Source organism: Oncorhynchus mykiss, chromosome 5 (assembly GCF_013265735.2).
Source record: "Oncorhynchus mykiss isolate Arlee chromosome 5, USDA_OmykA_1.1, whole genome shotgun sequence".
Lineage (NCBI taxonomy): Eukaryota > Metazoa > Chordata > Actinopteri > Salmoniformes > Salmonidae > Oncorhynchus > Oncorhynchus mykiss.
The window spans coordinates 40,214,746-40,231,408 of NC_048569.1; the positions used below are offsets into that span (position 1 = coordinate 40,214,746).

The window sequence follows — 16,663 nt, forward strand, 5'->3', positions numbered from 1 at the left end:
TGTTCTGCCCCTGAACAGGCAGTTAACCCACTGTTCCTAGGCCGTCATTGAAAATGTGTTCTTAACTGACTTGACTAGTTAAATAAAGGTAAAATAAAATATCACATGCATATTTTATGCCGCTCATCCATGTACTTTTATTTGTACATATTCTCATTCGCCCCTTTAGATTTGTGTGTATTAGGTAGTTGTTGGGGAATTGTTAGATGACTTGTTAGATATTACTGCGCTGTCGGAACTAGAAGCACAAGCATTTTGCTACACTTGCATTAGCATCTGCTAACCATGTGTATGTGACCAATAAAATTTGATTTGTTTTCAACAAATTAGTGAATGAGCTGGAAAGATAAACAGCTACCTAGCTAGCTAGTTGACTGCTGTGGCTAACAACCAAAAAAAGTTTGGATAATCTTATCCTTTGATCCTTGAAAAGAGTTCTCACACTATGATTAGGAAACATTCAAAGCAACTGGGAAACGTCCATGGCGGGCATTGTTGTCACCTTAACTTGCTACAACTTTTGAGTGATAGGAAGAACGAGCACCACCACCAATCAGCCTATACCACTGAGCACACCTGTCGTTACTATGATAACTAGCTTAGCCATGTCAGCAAATGACTGCTGTCTAAACACACACATCGGATTTGGTCACTTGTAACTTCCTGTTTGGAAAGTCAGTATTCCAAAACTGATTTGAGAATTAAGGCCTGGAGCATGAATAAGGCTTTAGATACTTTGGCCCAACCTCTGTCCATATAAATATATATAAATATAAAAACAATAGGATACAATGGATATTTAAATTGTTTCCTGTTGTATAAAACTAACAAGATATCCTTAGACAAAATGCATCCTTAAAAATAAATGTACTTTATTTTGGTCATTGTAGACAAAACACATACATTGAGATTTAGAACTTGTCATATCTACGCTAAAGTATTTTTAACAGCAAATTGTGGAATAAAATGTTTGTTGCAATGTTTAATGATGTGGAATTGAAAAGAGGAAGTGCATAATTACTGCTTCTAATAAAAGGGTCCTTAATATTCCCTTCATGCTATAATGTCGGCACAGATCGAACATAACAGTAATGTTGCACTGACGCTCATAGAGGAAATGAAGTATTAATCATCTGAAAAAAAATATACTATTATTGAAATATATTTACAGGAGAAGACTATTTACAATTGATTCCATCTATAAAAGCATAGGTACCCCATTGACAGTGGGGCTGCTGTAAGAGCAGGATTACCCTCTGTTCATAATGAACACTAGGAGATTCTATGGATCCAGTGAGTAGGCTCAAGAGTAACAGAATCAAGGCCACTGGCTTCAATCACTCTACTGAGGGATTGGACTTTGACCACTACTCGCAGTGGACTGGACCATATAAAAATCCATCCAATATTGTTAGATATGCATATACTGAGACATACCGTATCTTGTTTTTACCCTAAAAGTATGTCTCATTCTTCAACAATAAACAGTGAACAGTTACATAGAGAGAACGATGGGTTTCTCAAAATGAAGCATTTCTAGTTAATTGTGGATAGCCAGGGACAGACCTTCCTGAAAATGTCAACTCCTTTCTCTCCTATCTCAGAACAATAAATGACAATGTACACACACAGAAAATATACTTGTTTTCAACTGCTTGACTGCAGTCGTTCTATAACAGCACCTCTTACATTGCTGTACTAAAAGTGCTACAGACCATTATTTCACCCAACACAGCATGGGACAATAGTAATATACCGCAAAACCATCACTTAGCATCCCACAGCAAGGGGTCACATTACCCTGTAATGAAGTAGAACCATAAAACGTACTTCTTATGGCATATGTGGATGCTAGCCCTATACCCTAGTATTGCATCATCTACTTTTGATTACCATTAAAGTAATTGTCCAGTGAAAATCTCACAAAAAGCTCCTTCTGTTAACTCATACTAATAATGTTGTTGACTCGTCCTATTCTCGTACTCGTGGCCAAAAGCATCAATAAAAGAAAAAAATACTTGAGCCCCAGCTCAAAAATGCTAGCTATTTCCTCATTTAACATGTCACGTTGGGTCATTGGCTGAGCTGGCCAATCAGCTGTTTACTTGTCATTCATATTTTTATGACCGGTATATGCCACAACATTCTGTTGTTGGGGTACGCCCACACCATTCAAATGCAGAAAAGCTTATTTTTAACTACCATTTCTTGGGAGGAAAACTATTTCACTCATTTTGTATTTAATTATAGGTCATATTTCATAGAAATCTGGAAAAACTGGAAAGTTGTGTAAATGACGACTGACTGGAAGGAGTAAAGAACAATGTAAGTCACGAGTTATTACACTGTTATTATAACATACATAAAAGTAAAGTTGGATCCTTGATGAATCCACCAACATTTGGTAAAGTGTTATTTAAAGGTAGGCTCAGCGTTCTGACGTAGATGTAGAAAGTAAAGACCATAGTGGGTCAATGTCCGCAACAACTAAGTGTTGAAGCGCGAGGCTCAACTTAACAGCATGAAGCAAACCCAGGCACAGATACTGTATGTGACTGTGTAAGACCGGGATCTTGCTTCTCGCTCATCTCTATCTGCGGTGCTGCTCGTGGCAACGTCATTTCGTTGAGTCTACCTTTAATGTGATAACTCTAAAAACAAGCCTACTTGTTTTAAAAATCTATACAAATAACAGCGTAAAATATTAATGTAAAACAAAAAGTATCCCTGTGCATTTCATACAGTATTCTGTACGAAAATGTTAGTTAAGAAACAGTAACCTGTTTAAAACGAAAAGCAATCATAATGAGCTAACAGGTGCTAACATGTGTCCTTTGTCCTGATCTTGTCCACAGTCTGATTGTTCCCACAATTTTAGACAAATGCAGTCATAGGTCAGCTCTTCCTGACCACCTCCAGAGGTAGTCAGACACACATTGTGTCTGGATATCTACGAAGTGTAGACTGATCTGCACAGCGAATCCATTTAAATAATCATTCTTTTGGCCTCTTAAAATCATTTACATGTGGCACCATTGACTTCTGCCATGTGTCTTCAAATAAATAAATATTATTTGGAAAGAATATCTGGGAAATAATTGCATACAGGCAGGGACCAGGAAATCTGGTCACAATGCAGACACAGTGGATGGATGAGACACACTTTTAATAACATATGTCTGAAAATGGAGCCACAATCAGAATGTGGACTAGATCAGGACAAAGAACGTATGTTGGCACCTGGTTTAAACAGGGCTTTAGTGTCATATTAATGACATTATACATACATATGGAAACATTTCAGAAGTTGTTGACTTCTTGTTCCTTTAATTGGTCAATAAAAACCTTCCAGGAACCTACTGTACATACGTTAAAAAAGTTAGTACAAACAAAAATGAACTCCACTAAGACCATGAAGGATTCCTCAGAATGTCGTGAAGCATAGTGAAAGGGGTAACTTCCAAAATGTGAATATGCCAATGCAACTAATGATAACTGCTCTTCAGTTGAAGGCAGGAAATTGACTGTTGTGGCCATAATGTGCCAACATGGGTCTGGAACCAGAAGGTCCAACGGCCTTGCTGCGTGACTGATAAGGAGTCCCTCTGGCTCTTCTCTAAAGTTCTGATGCTGTGAGGGGAGGCTGTCCTTCCACAGCTGTTCTGAGGTGAGGCTGGTCCTGCCCACGGCCGGCAGTAAGACTGTGTGGCTGTGATGTATCCTGGAGTGACCTACCTCCAAAACAGGTCCTGAGCTTCAGCACACTGAGCACGTCTTGGACCCTTTACATAGCAAGAATACAAAAAAACAATACATGTTTAAGGATAATCTGTATTAATTTTAATGCACAGACAAAATGCCCTCTAAACTAGAGAGCAATAGTATATCGTCCACTCTGACCTGACTGGGCTTTCAGGATGGCCTGTTGTGCCTCGTACTCTTCCTGCTTGGCCTTCCACTCCTTCCTGTTGTTCAGCATGCCATCATACATCGGCTGGATGGCCGGATGGAAGCGGGACAATTCCTAAACAACGAAACAAAAACTTGAGAGCTCTATTTCTGACAGTCAAGCCATCTCACCAAATAAGGCTTGTCTGAAAGGCAACGATTTGTGCATTTGGTCATTCTACACATCCAATAGAAGGTATGCCAACTATTTGACCAAACACTAAGATCTATTGATTCATGGTTTACTTGGTGCTTAGCAGTAACTGTGAAGCTGAGGGATGTAGCTAGTCTGAAGGAGTGGTAGTACATGCGGTGACGTTACCTTGTAGACAAATGTGCAGACAAAGTCAATGAAACCACACTGCAGCTTGGGCAGTTCACCAGCGCAGTTTCTGTCCATCATTGTCTGGTTGGAAAGGAGGGAGGAACAACACACACACGCACAAAAAAAACGTAGTTCTTCATCAGGCATCTTGGATGTGTAAAAATGTATGTGGATATACGGAGAACAGACACACACACGTTGATATACTCACAATGGGTTGTTTTTCAAGAACTTCTCTTTCCAAATCACCCTGCACCCAGAACTCAGCTGCTTCAGACAGCGCCACCTGGAACGAAGCCAGGTAGTCCATTGTATTTCACTATATTGGACAGCTTTATTCACTTACAGAAACACAAAAGCATCTACTAAAATGTTGCATATATAATCAAGGGAGGTTCTCACCTTGCTTTGTACCTCCCATGGCTTAGTGAGGGCTGACAAGTCACATGCTGTCATCATCATGGCCCTTTGAGGGGAATCATTGAAGGTTCAGCGTAAAATAGAAATGCTAAAATAAGATCCAATGTGCATGTTATTATCCTACATATCCCCCTATCACTACTATCCTCCCCCTACCATGAACTGCACTCACAGGACAATCTCTTTCCTGGTCGTCTCCAGGGACATCCAGTCCACCCATTTCTTCTCATCTTCGTAGGTCTTTGATAGGTCGACAATCTTCTGGAACATTGTTCGCTTCCTGGTGACATTGGAAAATGTCCAAACAGAGAGTTACACATTCAGTTAAAGTTATAAGCGCTGCATTGTGAAATCTTGTTCCCTCAACTTTACAGGACTAAGTAGGCTTGATCGTCGTATCTAAACCCGTGCTTTAATATGCAGAAAAAGAGTCCACATTAACAACAATACATTCTTCCTAAGATCTGTATGGGGAATACAATATGTATTGCAGTTAAGTAAATACAGATGTAGGATCTTAATATGATCATGCTTTTTTTGAGGCGAATTTTCCTGCACAGCACGAAATGCAAACTTGCAGTGAATTCAAGCTTTAGAAAGTCTTCTAAAGTTTGCAATTTCCACTTTAAAATGTCCGACTAGATTTTCCCTGACAAAAAATGTATAAACCCCTTCAAAAAACATCCATAAATTTTAATACACATAATAATTCATATTTTCTGTTGCTGCAGGATTATTTCTGTGCTGTAGCAAACTTAATTGAATTGGAGTTGCAAGTCTTACTTGAAATAGAGTTGCAAGTCTGTTGCAATGATGGCAATGTCCATGAGGTGGATGGCATGCTCGTTCTGTCTTCTGTTGAGGTTCTGGTATATATTCAAGGACTGGGGGGAGGATGGAGGAGTTAGACTAGAGCATGTGATCAACATGGAAGCATAAAGTACAAATAAATAAATAATTGACCTAAAATGTTCTACTGTAGTAGTGAATGTTTATGGCTGAGATACAAAACCCTTACGTACCTCGTCTGCCAGGAGGAACTTGCTAAATTCTAGATGATGCCTCTCCAGGACGGATGAGCCGTGAAGCTTGGCAAGTGGGTTACTAGATCTGTTCGTGAGGGGAGATCAGACCAGACACTGTAAAGAGCTCATCATAAGCCATTCATCACACAAAGCTAATCAAGGTGCTTCTCTACATGCAAGGCCTCAGTCATGATGAGAGAGTGAGTAAAAGAAGAGACCCATAGATAATTTAAGGACTGGTTGTACAGATGTAGGATCCTAATTTTGATCACTCTTTTGTTGCTGAGAATTTTCCTGCACTTTCCTGCAATTGTCCTGTGATTTACATCAATTCACTGAAAACCCACACTAACACACCCACACTAACGCACACTAACAGTATTGCATTTTTCATGTAACATACGTTTGGTCAGCTAATAGCCTAACCACCGATCAAGCAACATAGTGGACTGAACAGTCAAATCATTATTTTTGCTGTGACAATACTGGTCAAATGAAGATCCAACATCAGTACCAACTTTCGGAGAGCAGAGTGAAAAGAGAGCAGCGATTCCCAGGAGTACTCACTTCACCTGGTAGAGGTTGTTGGTGCCCCTGTGGTCGATATCATGGAGGAAAGCAGATGTGATCATTGCCATCACCTCCAGATCTGTGTAGTATCTCTTCATGTTCCCTGTCTGACACAACAAAATACAGCCGTTTGACTCTCAGAATTAGAGATCTTTCAATCATGCCTTCAGTTAAGCTTTTTGGCAAGTAAGAAAACGTGTTAGGGTACATTACTGAGGTGTAAGCATTCCTACCGTCAACAGTGTGAACATGGTCTGTCCGACATTGAAACCGTGGCGCCAGTTGTGATAGGGCATTTTCCTGTAGCCTTTGCTGATAGAGTACATGAACCGTACCAGAACCTGTTGAAATAAATAAAGATGCCTGTTAGAGCATATACAGATAGTATGGGAGAGTAATAAAGTAACTAATGACAAACTGCACGGAGATCATTCAGAATTGACACTTTCCCGGCACTGAAAGATGTCGCAGTACAGATCATGATTGCACCATACCTCCTGTGGAACCTGGAACTTCTTGACCACTCCGACCTCATAGAACATCTGGATCCCACACATCACCAGCTCCAGGTCTGTGCAGTCAAAGTCAGAGAACCCGAACTCATAGATCTCAAACTTCTTGGGGCCAGGCAGTTCTTTTTTCTGTGTGATAATGCATGATTATTACAGCATTATTAACAAAAACTAAACATGCAGATGAAGGATCTTAATTTTAGCTAGGTTGCTACAGCAGGAAACAACAGGACATTTTAATTATTATGTTGATAATAATTAATGGGCATTTTTGTTGGGAAAATCAAGCCTTTTTAAACCTCAAATACACTATACGTTTTACATTTCCTACTACAGGGTGATCAAATGAAGATCCTATACCTATACAACCATATAAATCTAGCTAGAGCTTTCAAATGCAGGCCTACTGTTCCAGTACTTAAACTTATACTCTAGTGACTAAATCAGAGATAATTCTACAACCTCCAGATTAGGACCAAATTGTTATTCTACAAAAATAAGGTAGCAATACCAGAATCTGCAGGAACTCTTCCTCTTCACAGTCACAGGGCTCTCTGTTGAAATACTGTCTGGTTTTCTAAGATACATAAAACAACAATGAGTGTGAAATATTAAAACAACACTTCTCTTGTAAAGGAGGTTAGATCTGTGTATATCTGTGAGCAAGGCTTCACCAGGATATTCTGTATTTCGTCATCACGGCACTTGACGTGGTAGAGCACCATGTCCTGAGCTATGTCTTTCCGGTTCTCTATCATTTTCATCCTGTCATAGGTGTCTGTGTTGAGGTGGGACCAGCCCAGGAAGTTAGTCATAGCCTGGGGAGACCAGCAGAAACAATGTCATTCAGAGTAGGTTCTCTCAGAAGCCAGCATGGGTAGACAGACAATCACACTATCATTCAGAGTAGGTTCACTCAGAAGCCAGCATGGGTAGACAGACAATCACACTATCATTCAGAGTAGGTTCACTCAGAAGCCAGCATGGGTAGACAGACAATCACACTATCATTCAGAGTAGGTTCACTCAGAAGCCAGCATGGTTAGACAGACAATCACACTATCATTCAGAGTAGTTTCACTCGGGTCAATGTGGTGAAGAGAGTGGGAGGCATTTGACTGCCACAGTGCATTGTATAAATTAATGGTCTACACAAAAAAATGCAGAGATCAAGGCTTTATAGAGCCATTTGACTTGACGACTTCTCTGTGAAGAGAGGAGTTGTTGAGAAGACAGTTGCGTGCTGTAGTACAGTAAAGTACCTCCATTAGCTCCTCATCCTGCTGATCGAATGGCTTCCCATCTTTCCTGTTGTAGAATGTAGCCACTCCCACGATATCTTCCGTCATGTTGACGATTGGCATGGACAGCACATTCTTTATGGTCCAACCACTATCATCCAAGGGTTCTGACTGTATTATGGGAAAACACAAGGTAAATGGTCAACAGGAATTATGCAAGTTGCTAAAATGTTTGCTAAAACCACATGCAAGGATACTTGATTTTATGAGGAAGCAAATGTACCTGAAACTTGAACATCTCCTCTGTTGCGGGATTTATGATGTTACATATCTAGATATTCAAAATAAAGAGTACAGCATCAACACACATGCAAATCATGGCAATTTGAACATTGTGTTATTTTCAAGTCAATTCCAAATTCTGATAACGTTTCAAACACTTGGTATCTGAATGCCAGTTAAAAAAACTTACAAGACCAGTTTCAGCCACATATGTGGGAAGTCCAGTACACAAAACCCAGTGTTCTAGAGTGGGAGTCCTGTTGACAACACAGTCAGACAACACACACTGATTATTCTGCTATACAGTATCATACACAGACCTAGGTTAAAATACTATTTCAGATATCTCAATCACTTTAACATACATTCAAAGTAAGTTTTCAGAAATATTTTATTTGAAAAGACAAGTAGTTTAACATTTTTTATGTGTTTGGAAATACATTTGGAAAGGATTTAGAAAAATGTGCATGCACCGACTAAAATGCACTCGCTTGCGTTTAACAAAGCTATTTGAAAATTGTTTTTGAAATAAGTATTTGAAAATCCTCTAAAATACAATTTGGTAGACTTTTTGGTCTTTACAAATAACCATTCAAATACTCAAATAAAAGTACTTGTTTTGGGCTGTGTATTTAAAAATACTCAAATACACAGAAAAAAATATGTATAATGCCAACTACTCAAATGCACATGTATTTGAACCCAGGTCTGATAATACAGGGTTGAAACTACTTCAACTATACATTAATGATCAGAGAAAAGTTCAATAAACATACGCGATAACTTTGATGTCCTCTTTTCCATGCAAAATATAATCAATGACTTTGTAGAATATGACTTCCTAGAATCACAGATAACAAGAAAACAAAAAAATCACACACCAGGAATACAAAATTGTAAAAACAAAGGCAAAAAGGTAAAGACCAGTTCATAGGATAATAAGTAGATAGTTATGAACACTTACTCTGCCATCAGGGGTAAGAGGTCCAGAGTAAGGGGGCTGGTCTCCCATCAACACTGGCCAGATGTCAAAGAACTCCTATAGGAACAAAGCAATAACACAGATGGATTGTCAGACACAGCATATTAATAATATTACAGAGCCTCAGTGGCGGTTCTAGCTTGTATGGCTCCCCAGCCCCCCTCCCCATCTCGTACTTCTGAGTGGGAGACCTTCCCAGGCAGTAGCCTTCCAAGCTCACAAACTAGAATCAGGGCGCCCACTCCGACAAGGTTAATTGACCCACAGTCCCACACGGTGACATCATATCATTGACGTGATGTGCAAATGAGTGATAGAAAACCGATCATGCAAATGTCACCATTCCAAAACATTTTGTGCGGGTGCCCCCGTAGCACCCCCGGCAAGATGCCGCCTAGGGCGGCTGCCCATGTCACCTATGCCTAAATCCGCCACTGCAGAGCTTTCAGAAAATATTAGTACCCCTTGATTTATTCCACATTTTGTTGTTTTACAGCCTGAAATCAAAATGGATTAAATAAATGATTACACACAATACCCCACAATGACAAAGTGAATACCTGTTTTTAGACATTTTTGCAAATTTATTGAAAATGAAATACAGAAATATCACACCCCTGAGTCAATACATGTTAGAATACCTTTGGCAGTGTTTACAGCTATGAGTCTTTCTGGGTAAATCTCTAAGAGCTTTACACATCAGGATTGTGAAATATTTGCTAGACAAACATGTTCAAGTCTTGCAATAGATTTTCAAGACAATTTAAGTCAAAACCACTCAGGAACATTCACTGTCTTCTTGGTAAGCAACTCCAGTTTAGATTTGGCCTTGTGTTTTAGATTATTATCCTGCTGAAAGGTGAATTGATCTCCCAATGTCTCGTGGAAATCAGACTGTACCAGGTTTTCCTCTAGGATTTTGCCTGTGCTTAGCTCTATTCAGTTTATTTTTTATCCTGAAAAACTCCCCAGTCCTTAAAGACTACAAGCATACCCGTAATAGGATGCCTTGTTGCCAACATGATGCATGTTTTGGAATATTTTTATTTTATTCAAATGTTGTTCTTTTCACTCTGCGGATTAGGTTAGTATTGTGGAGTAACAACAATGTTGTTGATCCGTCCTTAGTTTTCTCCATCCTACTAATTGATTTTAATAAAAAGGTAAATAGTGAAACATTAAAAAAGTTAAAATTTTTTAGATAAAACTGTACTAAATATATTCACGTCACCAAATAATTGATTAAAACACATTGCTTTGCAATGAAGGTCGACAGTAGCCTTAACAGCACTCTGTAGGGTAGTACCATGGTGGAGCTGGAGGACAGCTAGTTTCCGTCCTCCTCTGGGTACACTGACTTCAATACAAAACCTAGGAGGCTCATGGTCCTCACTCCCTTCCATAGACTTACACAGTATTTATGACAACTTCCGGAAGACATCCTTCAACCTATCAGAGCTCTTGCAACATGAACTGACATGTTGTCCACCCAATCAATGGATCAGAGATTGATTATAGTACTGAAAGCAGGTGTGCCGACATGGCCATACTTGTATTCGTAATCGTATCCGTAACTTGACAGTTGATTGTCGGATCGGATGATACTTGCGATCTGAAAAAACAGAAGTGTTTAAATATGCCTAAATAAATGTTGGCCAAATTCCTGCAAAGAAGCTACAGATTCAGAGCAGCGCGTGGAGGGGTGTGTGTGTGTGTGTGTCTGTCTGTCTGGCCTCAATTTGCTGCTGGCAGCCAAGTTTGTCACTCAGTCAGAATCCGTGAGATATTATCCACATTGACAGCTTGATAGCAAACGTCCTCGCCATGTGATTTATCATAGTAGCAGCCAGGCAGCAGCAATCTAAATGATCAGCTCAAAAAGAGGAAAACTGATCGGGTGAAATTATGAAGCGAGTGGATGGAGAAATATAGTTTCCCTCTATCCAATCAGAACCACAGGATCAACGTACAGCCTGCCCTTCTCTTTACAGACAGCCAGTTGAGTTATTTAGACCACGTAGAACCTCACACATGACCGACTGACATGAGAAAGATGCGTGCTGGCATATGAAAATTACTTTTTCCCGATCATAATGTATACAGATATACATATCCGTTATGATACTCGTTTTGTCCAACTACTAGCACACCCCTAGCTGAAAGCGTAAGCTACAGATATCTAGCACTGCAGTGCATGTGGTGAGGTGAGTAGTTGAAACAAATAAAGAGAAAGATAATATTTGAACAGTTTTGATCAAATACATTTCTTAAAAATGAAGGAGAAGCAAGCGAGAGACAGAGAGAGAGCTATATTTCGTTGTATTTTTCTTTCTCTTAGCTAGCAAATGCTGTAGCTAGTTTATCCTACTCAAACACCCGGCTCAAACAGAGCGGGATGCTATGTTAGCTAGTTGGCTATATCTATCCAACACTGGAACTCTTCCAAGTCAAGGTAAGCGTTTTATTCATTTATTTCCACCGGGCCTGCCGGTGTAACTGCTAAACTGCTTGCTGACTGTACACTGTACTGCATGATTGTAGCAGGTTAATGAACACGTTAATTCTAGTAGCTATGTTAGCTAACTATGACGTTAGCTAATATGGTGATAACAAGGCTGTGTGTAGCGTTTAGCGGTTATGATATTATATTATTTTCCCGCCTGTTCACAGACGACTGATGTGTTGTTCACTGAAGTCCACAAGCAAAAGGAAAAGGTGAGAGGAGAGCACATAGATGTGAGAAGGAATTCTACACGCAAAATGATCATGCTGTTTGTATGTGGCTGCTATGAAAGTGAACTGTGTTCGCGTGTGATCAGGGATATATTAATTCCGCTGATTCTGTTGAAAAACGTTTCTTAAACGGAATGAAACAGGGATAAACATACCTGAATTTGTCTAATAGAAACTATTGTTTGCAACTGTTGGACTAATGATTACACCCTCGATCAGCTAGACGCAGGCAAGAGTGTGCATGGCAGTGTTGAATGTGTCACTTGTCTGTCACCTTGATTACTTTATTTTTTCTCTCGACCTGTGCACCTACGTTGTAAACTTTCATTCATAGGCTGGGTTGTAGCAACCTTATGATAGGTATAGGGACAATTCTAGTGTCATGTAATAGCCTAAACCTATCAATGTTACATTGAGCTGGGTGAATGGAATACAGTCGTCCAATATGCTGCAATAGAAATAAGGCCATGCTCATAAAAAAAACATTGACCTCGCTCATATTAAATGCCACTGACCGACATTGAACTTCACTATTCTCAAAGGGATATTCAATGTCTGTTTTTATTTCATTTTTACCCATCTACCAATAGGTGACCTTAGTTGCGAGGCATTGGAAAACCTCCCTGGTTGAATCTGTGTTTGAAATTCACTGCTTGACTGAAGGACCTTTGAGATAATCAATCGTATGTTACGAGTTACAGAGACGAGGTAGTCATTCAAAAATCATGTTAAACACTATTATTACACACAGAGTGAGCCCATGCAACTTATTAATGACACTTTTACTCCTGAACTTATTTAGGTTTGCCAAAACAAAGGGGTTGAATACTTATTAATTAACACAATACATTTCTGCTTTTAATTTTTAATTAATTTGTAAACATTCTAAAAACATAACTCCACTTTGACATGATTGAGTATTGTGTGTAGGCCAGTGAACAATAATCTCAGTTTTATTCATTTTAAATTTAGGCTGTAACACAACAAAATGGGCAAAATGTCAAGGGGTCTGAGTACTTTCTGAAGGCACTGTAGTGCTGTAGGGGCAAAATATGAACAAATACTGCTGGAGCTATGTTTTGTGGGCTACAGTATTACTAGAGGAGACCCATAATAACTATTCTTTATGATGACTAAATGGCTGGATCATTCTTGAATTGCGGTGGCTTTTACTGTACGTCCCTCACCTTTGCAACCATGAAAAACGCTTTAAAATCACACATAGATACATATCACACGTAAACTGTTTATCAGTGATGAAACATAATGCAAGTCCTTTATATTGCAAAACTTCATGTTTGTGCATGGTTTAAAGTACTTAGGGCAAGCAAATTGTCTTGTTCCAGAAGTGATGAGTGGAGTTGTGGTGACATGTTTTGAGGATTTGGGGATACCTACTTTTTTGAATGCAAGAAATTAAACAAAAATGTTGAATATAAATTATAGATCAATAAAAACCTTCGAAGGCTTAAGACAATACCGCAATTCAGGAGTGGCCCGGCTACATGCAGACAGTGTCACCCACCTTCTCCTTGGTCATGTCCAATAGGCCCACAGAGTACCTGTCACAGTTCAGGTAGGCCCGCACTGTATACAGGGCTTTGTGGAACTGTCTCTCAATGTCTGTCAGCTCCTCAAACACCTTGTTGGCAGACCACAACAGGACCTATACCCGACAGAAAAACAACAACCACGAAGGATCAGCTAATAACCAGTTGGTTGATATATCATTAAATGTGTGAAAGCTAAAAATAAAATCAAAAGGCCTTTTTTGTGTGTTCACCATATTGTCATCTACAACTAGTAATTCCTCTGAATATCAGTACAGACAGCAGACTCACCTGTCCTTTCCGAGTCTCACAGTTGTACAGGTAGTTCAGCTGGTAAATCTTCAGGTTCAAAGTGGCTATTCTGAGATACTTCAAAAAAAGCTGGGAGATCAAAAATGTGAATTATTGTTAAAGAGAAATACATGCATTGATGTGTAATCAAGGTGGTAGAGGAAAGACAAGAGGGAGTATTTGAAAACATCAGGTGTGAGTGAATGTGACCTTCCTCTTCATTTAGGCAGCAATGGCACAGTTTGTATGTGTTCCCTGTGCTTGTTTGATGGACACGATTGTGTTCTACAACATCAGTCAGTGTTTGCATGTAAAAGTCAATTCACTTTGGGAAGGGGGAAAACCTGTTGATTACTCATCCCCAACTTATTCATGCAATAACCTCCTCTTGTTTGTTTTTTTTTCACCTTTATTTAACCACTTGGACATGTGTAGGTCCTATTCTCAGAGAGCCTTCGTCCTCAGTACTCACATCCTCATCCTCAGTGGTGAAGTGTGGTCCAGTGGTCTTGTTCAGGGCCATGATCACAGCCACCACATCCTCTCCGTTCATGATGGGCGAGGCTAAAATGTTCCTGGTCTTGTACTCTGTCAGGTCATCAACGAATGAGCTGAAGTGACTGCTCTGTATGGCAGAAAATAAAACAAATCACCGACTTCAGAGATCCCAGATGGATGTGTTAAGACGGGTCTGTCTATAAGCCAGTACATGGCCTTGGTTTTGAGCCTTTTTTCAGTTGGCACAGATTAATACATGTTTTCCTCTGGCATATTCTAAGACAAAACACAATTTATTAAAGAATTATAACTGCTCAGGTAAGAAGTACACACGATTATCAAGGGTGAATGTAAATCTGGGCAATGTGAAATATAAATGAATTTGAACCGTGTTAGCTTCCTGCTGACCCTAGTGTAAATGCCCCAGAACAGGTGCCCTAATCCCAGTTACAACAGGGGGTCAAGGGATATACAATAACTGGATTACATCTGTCAAGAGGATTTATATTGTCTCCAGATATACATTTAGAAGATCCCCACAGTACTGTATAGTTGCGATACCACTTTGTGTGTCACTGCGTTTTAGCAAAAAACACAATTTTAACAATATGTGTATGTTCGGATAGGCACGGATTAAATAACTATTCACTTTTCTCTCTGGCTGAACATAAACGTGATACATCTATTTCTTTTGGTACAGCTAGAAGATGATATCATGTAGGAGCGTATGACAAGGCCCTTGTAAAAGACTATTAACACAATCTCACTGGCTCCTAGCCTCTGGGACACTGTCTGTCTGTTCTCATCACTACCACAACATTTATGCTTCTTTTCCCCATCTGACTCTTACCTCATTGACATCTTTCAAATTGATGTGTTTCTTGGTCTGGGCCACATGTCCCACCACACCAAGGTCCAGGGGGAAGACGATCTCATGGTCAGGGTGCACCACACAGTCGTCCAGCTCTGACTCTGTAGTGATGTTGAAGAGACGAGTGGCCAGCTCCGCGATGCCGTTCCTCTCCCGGTACATGAACAGGCTGCAGCGGTCAGCTTGGATCAGGGCGACGATCCTCTTCAGAATCTTAAACACCACTTTCTCCATGTTCACGTTCTCCTGCATTTCTTTGATCAGGTCGAACAGGATCTGACCTTCCTCTATCTGACCCAGCTCCTGTAACATCCCAAAGTCCACCTTGGACTCTGAGATGCCTGCCATCACAGAGAGGGCCCCTGGTGTGAGCTTCTTGTTGAAGTAGCCCTGGGCGAAAGCCGGGTTCCCATCCAGGAACTTCTCAACATCTTCCTTCGTCGCACTCATCTTGGGTTAGGGATGTACTGGTTCTCCCCCAGTCCCAGTCTTCAAACCACGGTCTCTGAAAAGACGACAAAACCAATTATCTATTGATTACTAGCAAATAAAAAAGAGGGCAAGTTCACACTATGTAATCCCCAAACTCCCTTAAAAAGAGGGCAGGCACGTTAGTTAGGTCCTGGTGTGAACAGAGGAGACACTTGCAATGGCAGGGGAGGGAGGGCTGAGTCCAATCCCATTGTCATCAGCAAGCTTTTCTCTTAATAGTGTTGAAGGTGAGCCAGGATCTGCTCATGCAAAACTGATCAGGTGATCTCTATGAAGGAGGCCAACCCAGTCCTTTCATTGGCCGATTACCTCCTCTTCTTTCGCCCCTCGCCAGGTTTAGAAAACGAGCCTGAAGGAAAAGAGATCCGGACTCCCTCGAAGGAGGCACATGTCTGAAAGCAGTTAGCCTTAAGATGTCCCCCCGTTTGGTTTGTCTCCAACTGTAGCCTGCTCTTGCCCCAGGCAGGCACCACACACACAAGCTCTTAACTTTCTTATTTTAAAAAAAAGCACTCCTCGTTGCTAAGCCCTATTTAACCAGGCCACTAGTTGATTATCTCAGCACCCCAATTCTGTTGTCCTCAGTCAGTACTACTGCTATGGGATCTTTCACAGGCCTCTGCCGGTTGTAGCCTTCAGAAGCAGAAAAATATTTGTTAGTTATATTCATTTAAGCTTTTAGATTTAATTAAAAAAATTAACACAAGTAGCCTTACTTACTGCAGTATCTGTTTTTATCATCCAATTACAATATTACATATTACATGATTAAGTGAGAGACAGACACGTATGGGGGTCTATGAGACAATAAGACAAGCCCGATGATAAAATGCCATTAATCTTTCCACACCGGCTATATTAAGGTTCCTTAACCATCTTATACAAAAGGTCAGCTGGATAATCTCCACATGAATAGATTCATA

General features: G+C 40.1%; 1 protein-coding gene across 1 annotated transcript; it reads right to left on the reverse strand.

Moving 5' to 3' along the window:
- Positions 1 to 729: 729 nt before the first annotated feature.
- Positions 730 to 16,124, reverse strand: LOC110523803 (rod cGMP-specific 3',5'-cyclic phosphodiesterase subunit beta-like). The gene is made up of 22 exons (XM_021602833.2): positions 15,228 to 16,124; positions 14,352 to 14,504; positions 13,880 to 13,969; positions 13,564 to 13,704; positions 9,288 to 9,362; positions 9,100 to 9,164; positions 8,514 to 8,580; positions 8,325 to 8,372; positions 8,063 to 8,212; positions 7,475 to 7,618; positions 7,312 to 7,377; positions 6,783 to 6,929; positions 6,522 to 6,629; positions 6,286 to 6,395; positions 5,716 to 5,803; positions 5,477 to 5,577; positions 4,866 to 4,973; positions 4,676 to 4,739; positions 4,485 to 4,559; positions 4,271 to 4,354; positions 3,901 to 4,024; positions 730 to 3,782 (listed from the first exon to the last, which is right to left on the reverse strand). The coding sequence occupies exons 1-22, from the start codon at positions 15,696 to 15,698 to the stop codon at positions 3,757 to 3,759; spliced, it is 2,505 nt and encodes an 834-aa protein (XP_021458508.1). The 5' UTR covers positions 15,699 to 16,124; the 3' UTR covers positions 730 to 3,756.
- Between the last annotated feature and the right edge of the window lie 539 nt (positions 16,125 to 16,663).

What these genes read in the sequence shown, in the direction of transcription:
- LOC110523803 (XM_021602833.2), bottom strand. Translation starts at nt 15,698, where the DNA reads ATGAGTGCGACGAAGGAAGATGTTGAGAAGTTCCTGGATGGGAACCCG. An exon ending in AGGAGATGTTCAAGTTTCAG is followed by an intron (nt 8,213 to 8,324) that starts GTACATTTGCTT and finishes CCCATAATACAG; the next exon opens with TCAGAACCCTTGGATGATAG. An exon ending in CATCCTGAAAGCCCAGTCAG is followed by an intron (nt 3,783 to 3,900) that starts GTCAGAGTGGAC and finishes TGCTATGTAAAG; the next exon opens with GGTCCAAGACGTGCTCAGTG.